This window comes from Dipodomys merriami, unplaced genomic scaffold (assembly GCF_024711535.1).
Source record: "Dipodomys merriami isolate MVZ:Mamm:240054 unplaced genomic scaffold, mDipMer1.0.p SCAF_102, whole genome shotgun sequence".
NCBI classification, from domain to species: Eukaryota; Metazoa; Chordata; class Mammalia; order Rodentia; family Heteromyidae; genus Dipodomys; species Dipodomys merriami.
The window spans coordinates 854,680-867,958 of record NW_027202294.1 but is presented as its reverse complement, the minus strand read 5'-3'; the positions used below and the strand labels follow the sequence as shown (position 1 = coordinate 867,958).

Below are 13,279 nucleotides of genomic sequence, written 5' to 3'. Positions count from 1 at the left end.
ACTGAGGAGGCTGAAAACTGAGTAGCACAGCTCAAAGCCCCAAGGAAAGTCCTTGAGATTCTCATCTCCAATTAACTATCAAAACTGGCAGGAATGGAGCTATGGTTCAAGTGGTAGAGTGCTAGCCCTGAGCAAAAGAGTTCAGGGACAGCACACAGGCCCTGAGTTCAAGCTCCAGGACTGATATCAAAAAAGAAAGAAAAGAAGAAAGAAAAAAGAAAATAGGGTTATCAAGAGTTCCAGGGCAGCCTAGACTGTTTCATGAGACAATGTCCCCTCTCCTCCCCCAGTCTTTACCCCTATTAGATATGGACGCCTAGGAGAGAGGGGCCAAGCCACTCTTAGCAGAGTCAGCCTGCGTCATTTAACTCAATTCTTCCACTCACACTCACAAACAGGGACAGTTGCCAGATGCAAAATGCAGGACAGGCAATGACACTTGAATTTCACATGAACAATAACTTACTTCTCATGCAATGGATGGAACACACTTATTCAAGATTCAATGTTTATCTGAAATTCTGTGTCACTGGACATTGATGTAGCAACCCTGATCTGGGGCATTACCAGCAGCAGGTTGCCCATGAGTGTGAGCTGTGGTGGGGTGGGGGTTGGGGAGGGTAGCAGAGAGCTACTTGGACCAGCTTTGCACACCCGAGACTTCAGATAAGTGTGGCCATGTGTGGTTTCCAGCCCTTCCCTTCCCTACAGCTGGAGAGGAGCTCTCTAAAGAGCCACCAGAGTTCCCAGGCCACATAGAGGGCTCCTTAATGTCAGGGGTAAGCTCAGAGAGGGTACTAGCTCCCCAGTAAGCACAAGGCCATTGGTTCTTCCCTCCTTCCTGCCTGCAGCAGGCCTGAAGCTGCTTGTACCCAGGGATTTCTCGGAAGCTCCACACTCAAGGCACACAGGCATTTGGAATAGCTGTTCAATTGAAATACTCTATCAATGGAGCACATTATACAAGAACCTCGTCTCAGCCAAGCTTTGAAGATGACAACCCAGAGAGCTGTCCTGCTTCACACCCAGGAGGCTGGGTTCTGTGGTGGAGAGAAATGGAAAAGCTGAATCTTGGGTCCTGTTCTGCTTTGTGATGGAGCACCCAGATTCACAAGCTTCCTGGCCTCCCAGCTGCAGAGGGACACAAAAGTCAGGGGGAAGGGTGGCCATGCATCTCCCAGGGGTTCCCCCCCTACCCCAGAAGAAATGGCGAATTCTGAGAGTAGATCTGCACAGCCTTCATAGCCCTCGACTCTTGTTCAGGGGAAGGTCATCCTACACATTGATTCCTGGGCTACAGGACCTCCTTATGGTACTCTGACCTCCACCAGGGGCAAAAGACACTATTTGAAGAGAAAAAGTAAGTGTGAGTGTAAAAGCACACCCATGCTAGGATTGCAGTAACCATAGGTGGGGTCCCAGGAGGGTATCCAAGGCATGTCCATGCCCCCTGCTACTCTCTGAATGCACAAACCCAACCAGTGCCCACTCAGTGCCAGATGTGAATGTACAATGCACAGTCTACACAAGTTTTGTTACATGACTCTGCACTAAGGTGCCCAGTGGAGGGGGGAGGGTCTGGAAGTAAAATTAAAACGGACACACCCTTTTTTCTGGAAGAGATCTTAAACCAGACTCACAGAGGGATCCATGGCACCCACAGAATCAAAACCACAAGTTGGTGTTATCAGTTAAGCGGCTTCTCCCATGCTGGTTCAATGGTCTCAGGATGGGGCTCAGCCAGAAGGGGAGGAGCAGTGTTCCAGGGAGCAGACCTGTGGCCACACCCCCCTCTTACACACACACACACACACACACACACACACACACACACACACAAACATTTGCTTACACACTCCTTGCTGACTCCAAGGTCCACTCCACAGAGTAACCCACAGCAACAATCAAGTATCAAGAAAAATATAATCAGCTCATCCAACCTTCGTAACAACCCTACTGGGTGAGTCCTGTCTAAATCTTCACTCTACAGATGGGCCCATCTGGAGTTACATGGTGACAGAGCCAGTCCCAGGCCAGGTGTCCCTCATGCCTAAACTCTAAGCCACTCTCTTACACTACCTCTCAGAAAGCTGAGTTCTGGGGACCACCACTATGCAGAGACAGAGTCAGCAACTCCATGCCACCATACTAAAACCATAGGATCCATAGGAGCCATGAAAACGAATGAATGAATGAATGAATGCCATGTAAGTGAATGTAAGTACTAGAACCCTCTGCAAAAAGGCTCAATTCCAAAGGACCATCCCAGCCACTCTCCAGCTGCATCTACAGTCATCCTTGTATATCCAACGAAGATTGGTGCTAAGACCATCTCCCCCTGTAGATACCAAGGTCTGCAGACACTCAAGCTTTTGTATAAAATAGCAGAGCATTTGCACAGAACCTATGCACATCCGGCATCGACTTTAAATCTTCTCTTGATTACTTATGACCCTAATGTAATGCAAATGCAATGCAAATAACTCTTACACTAGATTACTTAGGGATGAATGCCAAGGAAAAAAGAAAGCCTGTACATGTTCAATACAGATGAAAGTTTTATGAAAGTATTTTCAATCCAGTTGGTTGGAGCTACAGATGTGGAATGTGTAGAGAGACAGAGGATGACCCACATAGACAAGCCCGGCCTGTCCTGGCTGCTCCAAGAGGAGAGCCAGCACATCGTGTGCCCTTCTCCTGACATGACATGAAGGAAATAAACCCTCTGGGCAAGGGAGAGGTGGGGAAGTCGAATTCCTTTCTTGTGAGATTCTGAGACGTGGAAGGGGGTGGGGGCCCAGAACAGAAGTTCTGATGTGGAAGTTTCCCCTGGCTTTCAGACCCCTCCAGCTCATCAATGAGCCCATTCAGAGTTTCTTCTCCCCAACTGAGTTATCATTTCCTGTCCAGCACACTGTACCCATTGATGGGGTATCGCAAATTCTACCAGTTTATGCTGGAAGGACCCAAGGAGACTGGACAGAAATGAGAAGAGGAAGAAAAGGAGGCAGGAGGGAAAGGAATGGCTTCCAAGCCCATATTGTTGGACGAAGAGAGAATCTGAACGAGTGGAAGCTGGCTCCCCTTTCACTTGTCTCACGGCACTAAGGACAATAAGAAAGTCATGAATGATGTGGCAAAGACGTAGGCCTGCCTCTTTTAAGATGACCCATTACCAAAGGCCTGCAAAGGAAGGAGTGGACCCTGGTTGTGAGTATTAAGAGTAGGTGTTTCTTTTTTTGTGTTTTTGTGGGCCTCAACCAGACTCACATCTAAGGGAGACTCTAGAATATTTCAGCTTCCTAGGTAAAGTTGCTATTTATCTCATTCTGACTGGTACAGAGAGAGCATCTGACACAAATCAAGCCAATCAGACTCTTCTTTGGGATTTATCAATTTGGAACCAGCAAAAAAGTCAGTGTCTCTGCTGTTGGGAGCCACAAATACGAAATTCCAAAGCTATCCTAAAGGTGTAAAGAAACAGAAGCCAAGGACAGCTCCAGAGGGCAGTAGAGACAAGACATGGAGAGCTGACTCTAGTTTCAGTGGTATTTGAAGCCCACCACGTCACAACCCTCTCTCCAGCTGTAGATGATTAAGTAAGTTCCCCTGATACAATTGTGTCTAAGTTAGCATGAATGTAAAACTTCCATTTGTCACCAAAAGAAGCCTAACTAAACTAGTGGGTGTCTCTAATGGTAACTATTGGGCTCATCCGACCCTTCTTCTGTAGGAACATGTTTATGCAAAGTAGATGCACACACACTATCCACATGTACCAACTGGGTGGCAAGTGCCTTATTTGGTCAGACAGACACTGTGGTATGCCCAGTTTGTGTCTGAAGTTTAAGAAATTGCTTATTTTCTGTTTCAGTCTTCTCTAGTGTGTTTGCTTTTCTTTGCCTGCAATGAGGTGGCGGCTTGTGTCTCATCTTGGATGTTTATAGACATGTCTGTTCAGGCACAGAGCACCCACAGCCATCTTCTGCCTCTTCACCATGGCTTCCTACCTCCCCTGCCCCCCCAGCAAACGAGGGTGACAAAGCCCAACTGTTAAGTCCATCTGAGGAAGCCAACAAAGCCCTGAGTGTGTGTTCACTACCTCCAAGGAGACCAGCCTAACTCCACTCTTCAGCTTCCCTCATCTCTCCCTCTGCACTCATCTAGAGTGAGCCCCTGAGCACTCTGCTATGGCCTCTCTGAAACAGTGAAGACATGAAAAGGCCAGCATGTCAAAGAGACTCAGGCACCATCTGAACTTCAGATAACTCACCTGCAGGTCAAAGAACTTGCTGTACCTCCGGTAGATGGTCTGGGAGGTGGAGTCAGACCAGGTCACATTGATAATGTACACCTGTGGGAAAAGAGATAAGAGCAGGTAAGTAGGGACCAATGCTGGGATGCAAGCAATGCCAGATAAAAAAGAATGGCCAGGGACAGTCTTTTCCTTACCTATTCCCAACATGAATATAGTGTCAGATACCAAGTGATGCTACCATACATCTAAATACATACACACACATCTGGAGGGGCATTCAATAGAATGCTAAGGATCATTCTCTTAGTAGAACAGAATTAAAACTTCAGTTTTAATTTAGCTTTAGTTTCCTTCATGTATACCTGTATACACACACATATTATACATACCACACACATACATGTGTGTGTGTTATACAATGAACCTAAAATTGGGATTGTTACATTAGTCTTTTGGGGGGTAATACTGGGGTTTGAATTCAAAGTTTTGTGTTCACTGAGCCTCCAGCACTGCTGGTTATTCTGGAAACAGTCTTGTGGACTTTTCTGCCCAGCCCTGACCCACAGCCCTCCAAATCTCAGCCTTCTGAGTAGGTAGGATTATAAGCAGCACCTGGCTTACATTATGCTTTTTTTTTTTTTTTTTTTAAGATACTGGAGTTTGAACTCAGGGCCTGGGCACTGCCATTTACTCTAAAGTTTGAGAAGCAGTAGAAATTAACTGCTTTAAAAAAAAAAATGTGTCAGAAGGCTGGCAGTTCAAAGCCAGCCCATACAGGAAAGCCCATGGGACTCTTATTTCCAAATAACCAGCAAAGAGCCAGAAGTGGATATGAACACCATTCTTGGGCAAAAAAGCTGAGGGATACCACCCGGGCCCTGAGTTCAAGCCTATTGTGCCAGCTGATCTGCAGCTCCATATCTCTCCCACCTCCACCTCCAGGACATCCATCCTTGGGCAGGGAACAGATAGGTCCACATGCCCAATGTTGCCGGCTAAGGGCAACATTGTAGCCTAGCCTGGCTGCAGAGTGAGCCAGCAATCCCGCCTGCAGGTCATTAGACCACAGTCATTCCCCCATTCCCCTGGGCCAGACAAGCAGAGCGCAGAGGAAGGGCTTAACTGGGGCTTAACACCCATGCTCCATCCTGTGCAGTAATTAGGGGCTTCCCTTCCCCTTCCAGAGAGAATTAATCACAGGCTCACGGCCTGGGCAGCCAGAGGATCCAGAGAGGCATTTAGTTTGGGGGTTGTTGTTGTTGTTGTTTTTTTTTTAAATAAAGCATACATCAGTTACTGGTGTGGGGGGGATTTCTACTCCCACATTTCCACTCATGTATACAATGTGTTCCATTCAATCTCACCACCTCTTCACTCCCTTCCTCCTCCCCTCTTCTTAGGAGAATTTCAACCAGCTTCATTGTTCTATTTTCATACATGCAAACATCTTCATCTACTCTTCTTGTTAACCCGACATCCTCCCACTAGTGCCTCTCTTTCCCATCCCCCCAGACCTCCTACTGACCAGCAGCTTTCATTGAGGTTTTTTTATACCAATTTCATCTATAGTTGCAATGTGCTTCAAAATTATTCACTCCCCTCTTCTCTCTCTCTCTCTCTCTCTCTCTCTCTCTCTCTCTCTCTCTCTCTCTCTCTCTCTCTCTCTCTCTCTTTATGTCAGTACTCAGCCTTGAACTTGGGGCTTCATGCTTTCTCGCTCAAGGCTGGTACTCTAACACCTAAGCCATATTTCCAGCTCCAATTTTTTTGCTGGTTAATAAATTAAGAATCTCTCAGGCAGGGCACTGGTGGCTCATGCCTATAATCCTAGCTACTAAGGAGACTGATATCTGAGGATTACAGTTAGAAGCTAGCTTAGTCAGGAAAGTCCATGAAACTCTTATCTCCAATTAGCCACCAAAAAAGCTGGAAGTGGACCTGTAGTTCAAATGGTAGAGCTATTAGCTAGCTTTGAGCCAAAGAAGCGATAAGACAATGCCCAAGCCCTAAGTTCAAGCCCCAGGTCTGGCGCGAGCGCGTGTGTGCGCACGCGCACGCACACACGTGTACACACACACACACACACACACACACACACACACACACACACACACACACACACACACACACACACACACAGTCTTTCAGATTTGTCTGCTTCAAACCTCAGATCTTAACCTAGTGGCTCCTTTACCAGGGAGAAGAAGCAAATTCTGGTGAAACCAGAATTGATGAAACCTCAATCACTTTCACGCCCAGCACTCTCCTTAGTGACCCAAGATGCTCAGGCCCTCCATACAGCAGCTCTCGCCTTCAGGATTGCCAGGCCTGATGCACAGCGTCATCACTTGTAGAATGCTCACTGTTGCGGGCAGGGCTGGGACAAGAACCCAGACAGCTCCCAGCCTAGGAGCTGAGACGTGACAAGAACATGAGAGAGTCCTTAAAATAGTTGAAAACTTCAAGTAATCATCTCTGTTTAAACCTGACCTGAACCTACATCGAAAATACATACTTTGAAGCCTCAAACCAGTGTTTCACACCTGTAATCCTAGCTAATCAGGAGGCTGAGATTTGAGGATAGCGGTTCAAAGCCAACCTGGACAAGATAGTCCATGACACTCTTATCTCCAATTAACCACCAAAAGATCAGAAGTGGATCTGTGGCTCAAGTGGTAGAGTGCTAGCCTTGAGCAAAAAGCTCAAGGAGAAGGCCTGGGCTCTGAGTTCAAGCCCCAGGACCAGCACACGCATGCGCGTGCGCGCGCGCGCGCGCGCGCGCACACACACACACACACACACACACACACACACAGAGTACACACTCTATAGAGGACAGGCAAGAGGAAAGTAGTAACAAAGCTGTTAGCCATAACACAGCCCCTAGTCTAGGATATGATTATGATTTCTGCCCAAAAGTATTTCATCCCTCATTTGGCAATGGGTTGCTTCCCTAATTCCTTGCATCACATTTCAGGTGCCTGTGCAGACAGGAGTAGAGGTGGTGGGGAATGGGCCCCTAACTCCCAGGTTCTCCAAACTTTTGGGATGTGCCAGAGGCCCACAGTCTCCTCACTTGAACATTCCAAGTCTGGGTTGAGGAACCGTTCAAAGGCCTCCCTGGAGATAACCCAGACATACGATACTTTCCAGACCCCATCCTTTCAGGGGGCTCTCTATTTTCATCCAAACCTTGAACATCCTCGATTATCACCCTAGATAAATGAGGGATACACAGAATTTCAGCCCAGCCCACTCCTAGAGCTCTATCCTGCCAGCTCTGGAAACTTTAGAGATAAACTGCAGAGAAAGAACAGGTGTCGGAAAGGGGGACGGGGCAGAGGTCACCTGAGAAAGCCAGCTCTGTTTACTGAGCCTGCGTCAGGGGCCCAGATAAATCCCCCTCTGGTCTTCGGAGCAGCAGAGATAACATTACCCAGCAGCTGGGTTTCAAAAGCGTTGGCAATTACATGTCCTGCTTCCAAGCACATTGCTGGGGGCTTATGTTTCCCAGGTGAAGTTTCCCTTCTGGATTAAAAAAAAAAAAAAGCATGGCTTCTGTTTCCCAGTCTCTGGTCACTTCAGGCAGATGGTAGCATCTACAAATCCTTGCTAGATAAAGACCAACAACCCTGTCTAGCTTCCCTGGAGCTGGTGCAGCCTGCCATGCTTTCCTGAAGCTCTTCTTCCACAGAGAAGAATCTTTGGGATGGACACAAATGTCTTTCTAGATACCTAGCATAGTGCCTCAGTCCAATCAACTGTCCAGCAGACTAGTAGCTTTGTCTTGCCTATACTAACCTTTGAACGAGAACATGACCTGGATGTCAGGCTCAGAGCTCAACTCCAGAGCACTGAGGCCAGGCCAGTTTTACAGATAGAAGTCCATACTGAGACCTGGGCTGTGACTGACCAACAATGCAAATATGTGGTCCACGGAAGCCTACAACCTGCCCGTGTATAATCAACAAAGCTAGGAGTTTCTGGTGTTTAACCTATGACTGCTTTTGCTGATGAAAAGGAAAGAGGCAAGGAGTTAGGAGCTCTGCAGGAAACTGTAACTCTGTGGTGCAGTGGCTCCATTGACAAAGGAAGGACTCCTTTTCCTTGCTCCCCTGCTAGCTGCCCCTGGCCTTGGGCCAAATAGAAACCCAAAGACAATCTTCCTTCACGGGCTCACACTAGCACAGTGCTGGGATCAGATGGCCAGGACTAGCGCTGCTATATACAGAGCTGAGCAAGCTGCTCCCTGCTAAAAGGTTACCTGGTCCAGAGATGACCTTTTCTCTAGGCCCAAAGTGTATACTCTACCTTGGGGCTGCAGCATACCAACCAAAGAATACCACTTGTTCCTCCTCATCCCCAGTGGTGGGGGTTAAAGGGTTGTCATTGCTTCCTACAGTCCTGGATGTCATAGCCCTCCTGCTGTGACCTACTGTGCCCCGCTGGAAGGCAATGATGGCCTCAGTGGTAAAGATCCCTCTTGACACCACCTGGCACCCAGAGAAGGGCCAGCAGAGCCCCTGCATCCAGCCTGGGTCCCCTTTGTCTCGGGAGTCTTTGCAGTACTGCAAGACTTCATTTCACAGTTAGTCCTTTATTATTCTATCTGCCCTTGTTTGCTAATAGTTGGTGCAGAACCACCCAGAGCTTGACACACGGTGTGTCAGTCCCTATTTAACATGGGCGAGTCATTCTCCCTCCCACGCCTGCCTCCCCATCAGCAAAACCTGTCTCGTCCTTTCCTCTGGCCTGCTTGTCACTGGGCACGGAAATCATAACTGGCTCACCTAATGATTTTTGCAGCCATGAAGAGGCAGCGGAGGAGAGAACCTTTGGAGACTGTTTTCCAACCCCGGAGGAAAAACCCCAGTGGCCAAGGGGTAGCACACACCTGTGCCAGCAAAACCTAAATGAATATTCCCTGGCCACTTGGCTAATGTGTTGAGTTCAGTCATCTCCTCCTCTGGGTGTTGTTTGTTCTTGGGGGTAGAGAAGGCGAGGGTGCAGATTGGGAGAACCACCACCACTGAGAAGTCTGATTTGGAGGCAACCTTCCAGGCCTGCTGCAGGTGAAAGATCAGATGGCCCTCTCTTGTCCCTGGCCCCCTGCTCCAGGCTCTCACTGGACTATGTTCATGGAGGAATCACAGGGAATACAGCGGAAGTGAGCCCCAGGAAGGCTCCAGAGGGGGGTCTGTGCCTCTCAGATTACACATCCACCCCCAATCTTCTTGAAAACCAGAGTGCCACCACAGATAAGGTTAACCAAGCCCTTTTCTACAGGACAAGCACTCACCCAGAGAAGACAACAATCCACACACACCTATGCCCTGGAGAACATCACTGGAGAGTATGCATGTTGGATGCCGGGCACACTCAGTGCCTGATTTTGTGCACAGACAGCATAAGCTTTGGCTACATTCTTTTCTTTTTTTGTCTCCTGTAACTACAGTTTGGACTTGGGGCTTCATGCTTGCTACACAGACTCCATTTGCGCCATGCTCCCTTTGCCCTTTTTGATTTATTTATTCCTCAGATAGGGTCTTGTGCTTTTACCCTGGATAGTGCCTTAAACCATGATCCTTCCATCTCCACCTCCTATGTAGCGGTGACTACAGGGGTACCCCACCATGCTTGACTACTTATTGAACTTGGAAGCCAGAGGGTCTGTAGGAAACCTCCCCTCTCAGGGGCCTCCATTTATGATTTTGTACAGTGGAGACAATTGTAGATCCTTCAACTCTGGTGCTCGTGTGAGACTCAGTGAGCTAATCCCTGTGATTCCTCCCTAGAATAGAAACTTCCTGAAGGTGGATCCAGCTTCCTAGAGTCCAGCATGAGGCTTAACTCACTTAATGATCCCTAAATACCTGAAGGTACAAAATAACCTGCAAATACTAAGTGAGTGTTTACCTAGTACTTGGTTTTATGCCAAGCTAAAGAGAAAGTGAGGGGCAAACTCTTAACAGGCCCTGGCAGCTCAGCAAAGGCAGCCTGGATAGCAGCACTCACTGATAAACTGAACAGGGTACAGTATAAAAATGGAGCGGTAGGGCACCCCCAAAAAACCAAGCCTCAGAAGGAACAGAGGGAGACAGCTTTGAAAGTGCCACTGGGTTTTGTTTTGTTTTTTTGGGTGGGGTCCAGTTGTAGGGCCTGAACTCTGGGCCTGGGCGCTGTCCCTCAGCTCTTCAGCTCAAGGCTAGCGCTCTACCACTTGAGCTACAGCACCACTTCCGGCTTTTTTTTCTTTTTGCTTATGTGGTGCTGAGGAATTGAACCCAGGGCCTCAGACATGCAAGCGCTCTACCACTGAGCCACCTTCCCAGCCCAGTGCCACTGGGTTTGAATTTCGGCACCAACAATTCCCTGCAGCGTGGGCTTGAAGTATCTTAGCCTCTCTGAGTCATGCTTTCCTCAGCCTCAAAGTGTGGGTTAAAAATGAGCTTCTCATTAAACAGGGAGATGCATGTGGAATACTCAGCACAGAACGGGACACAGTAAAATGTGCGCTCTTTAGGGAAGAACACAGGAAGGCAGAGAGAGTGAACTGATTTCTTTCCATTTGCATGTAATTCAGATCCTACCTCCATGAACAGAAATAGGGAAAGCAAGAGGTAGGACACAAAGGGACACAGATGGATGCTCGCGCGCACGCACACACATACACACACACACACACACACACACACACACGCACACACACACACACACACACACGCACGCATGTGCACAGGAGGGGTTTTTTTTTTTTTCTTTACTACAAATAAGCCCAGCCTGGGAAAACAGAAGAGCAAAAAATAGCTCTGCTGCTCAGCGCCAGGAAGACCATGGCTGTGCCCAGGACTGTCTGCAAAAAGGATGGACGTGCTATGGCCAGCCCCTCCAGTGTTGGAGGCTTTTTTTTTTTTTTTCTCTTTCTTTCTTCCACATTTCCTGGAGAGGAAATGAGTGTATAATCTGGGAGCTCTTAGGATTCACAAACTCTGCATGGACCTACAAGAAAGAATCAGCCATCAGAACTCTATCCTCAGAGTCACCAGAGCTAGAAAGAAAAAACAAAAACAGACACCGTGATTCTGCATCTCTGTTTCTTCCATATGCGAACAATTTCATTAATCAAGAATACCAAGAACTGGGCTGGGAAGTTGGCTCAGTGGTAGAGCGCTTGCCTTGCATGCGTGAGGCCCTGGGTTCGATTCCTCAGCACCACATAAGCAAAAAGAAAAAAAGCTGGAAGTGGCGCTGTGGCTCAAGTGGTAGAGCACTAACCTTGAGCTTAAGAGCTGAGGGACAGTGCCCAGGCCCAGAGTTCAGGCCCCACGACCAGACCCAAAAAAAAAAAAAAAAAAAAAGAATACCAAGATCCATCACAGCCATGCCTGTTTGTTGAGTACTAACTATGTCCCTGGCATCCCTAGGCAGCTTATCAATTATTTATCTATGGGGACAATGTCATAGCCTCAAGTGCACAGAGAAGAAACTGAGGCCGATGCCAGTAACTCACTGAGCTATCTGTGGGTTGGGGCTCAGATTCAAACTCATCTGGTCCCTCCAGTGTTGGAACACTTTGTCCTCTTTAATAGGGACATCTGTCTATCTGGCTCAAGACAATCTAAGAATGTACCCTCCGGTTCAATGTTCAGCTCTGCCAAGGGCTTGCTTCTTGAGCAGAAGACCTTTCCAGATCATTTCATCAGTACCTGAGCTGTATATGAGGCAAGTGTGGAGGGAACTCTGCATTCCTGGAGCTCTGCTATGTCTGTTTTACAATCAGTCATACCAACACCGCAAAAAGGGAACACTCTCCAAGCCATTCCATGTTCATAAACTCTAGGTACTCACTTCTGCCTCACTGTGAAGATCACTGTAGTTCTCACTAAATACGACTTCTCGTCCCAGGTCTTCCCCCTCAAAGTGCCTGACACAGCCTTTGCACTCTAAGAATTTCATTCGGTTCCCCTATAGAAGATTCTGAGTGCGAGCAACAGCACTAGGCCGGCAAAAAGATCCACTTTGGGTTTCTAGAATTCTGGGTATGCCTCTTCCCACCTACATTCTCCAGAATACTTGGAGATATGTGGGTGACCTTTATAGCAACCTTCCATCCTACAACCCTGCCGACACCCTCTGGGGCCAAGCCGGCTTACCAAAGGAAATGAGACTGGTCACCTTGAACCAGCAGGTGCCACAACTGGCAATAAACTTCTTAGGGAATGCACACACAATGCACTGCTGAACCATCCAAAGAACTGTAATCCTGAGCTTTGGAGGAGCTGGGCTACAACCACATGGTTCAAGAAAAGAGTTAGAAAGGGGGATTCTTGTAGCACATACTTCCAAATCCATGCCTGACCCTGTCCTCGACACACATCCTGCCAACAAGCCCGCTCCTTCGTCACACCCTGGAGAGCAAGGCAAAGGTCAACACACACAGCTTGGTTTCCGCTTCCTGGGCAACACAGCATACAGGGAAGGCCAGAGGCCAGGGGCTCTGGTGAGCGCGCGCGCGCGCACACCCACACACCCACACACTTACACACACACACACACACACACACACACACGCAGGGGAAGTGACCCAGTGCTTCCTCCCTTCCAGCCCACACACTCACACCTTCCTCTCTGCTGTGCTCAGCAAAGCTCCTTGGTGAGCAAAGGCAGGTATTCAGAGGTTTGGGCAATCTATCCTCAAATTTGCATTCTCTTTGACTCATGTGCAAGACATATGTATGTATGTGTTGTGTATGTATAGAAGGATGTTCACTGTAAGAAAAAAAGAACAGGAAATATTGAATATTCATTGATTGTTTAAAATGTATGTAAGTTACAGCTCATATAAGAATTAAAGAATATGCGCTTGTTGTTATGGGGAAATGTCCTAGATATAATAAGAAAAGAAGGGGGAAGGGGAGAACGCAGGCAAGAATTCATTGTATTTACTACAGAATTGAGAACTATAAGGAAAGGGTAGGTCGAAGGAGGGTGAAGATGTCAAAGTCATCACACAGATCAAAA

General features: G+C 47.8%; 1 protein-coding gene across 4 annotated transcripts in view; it reads right to left on the bottom strand.

Moving 5' to 3' along the window:
- Positions 1 to 13,279, bottom strand: part of Sh3pxd2a (SH3 and PX domains 2A) — a 201,458-nt gene that overhangs the window by 151,859 nt on the left and 36,320 nt on the right. For all 4 annotated transcript variants that reach the window (XM_069994099.1, XM_069994102.1, XM_069994101.1 and 1 more), the window contains exon 2: positions 4,274 to 4,354. In XM_069994099.1, coding sequence (XP_069850200.1) covers positions 4,274 to 4,354 — 81 coding nt within the window. The remainder of the gene's footprint in view (positions 1 to 4,273; positions 4,355 to 13,279) is intronic.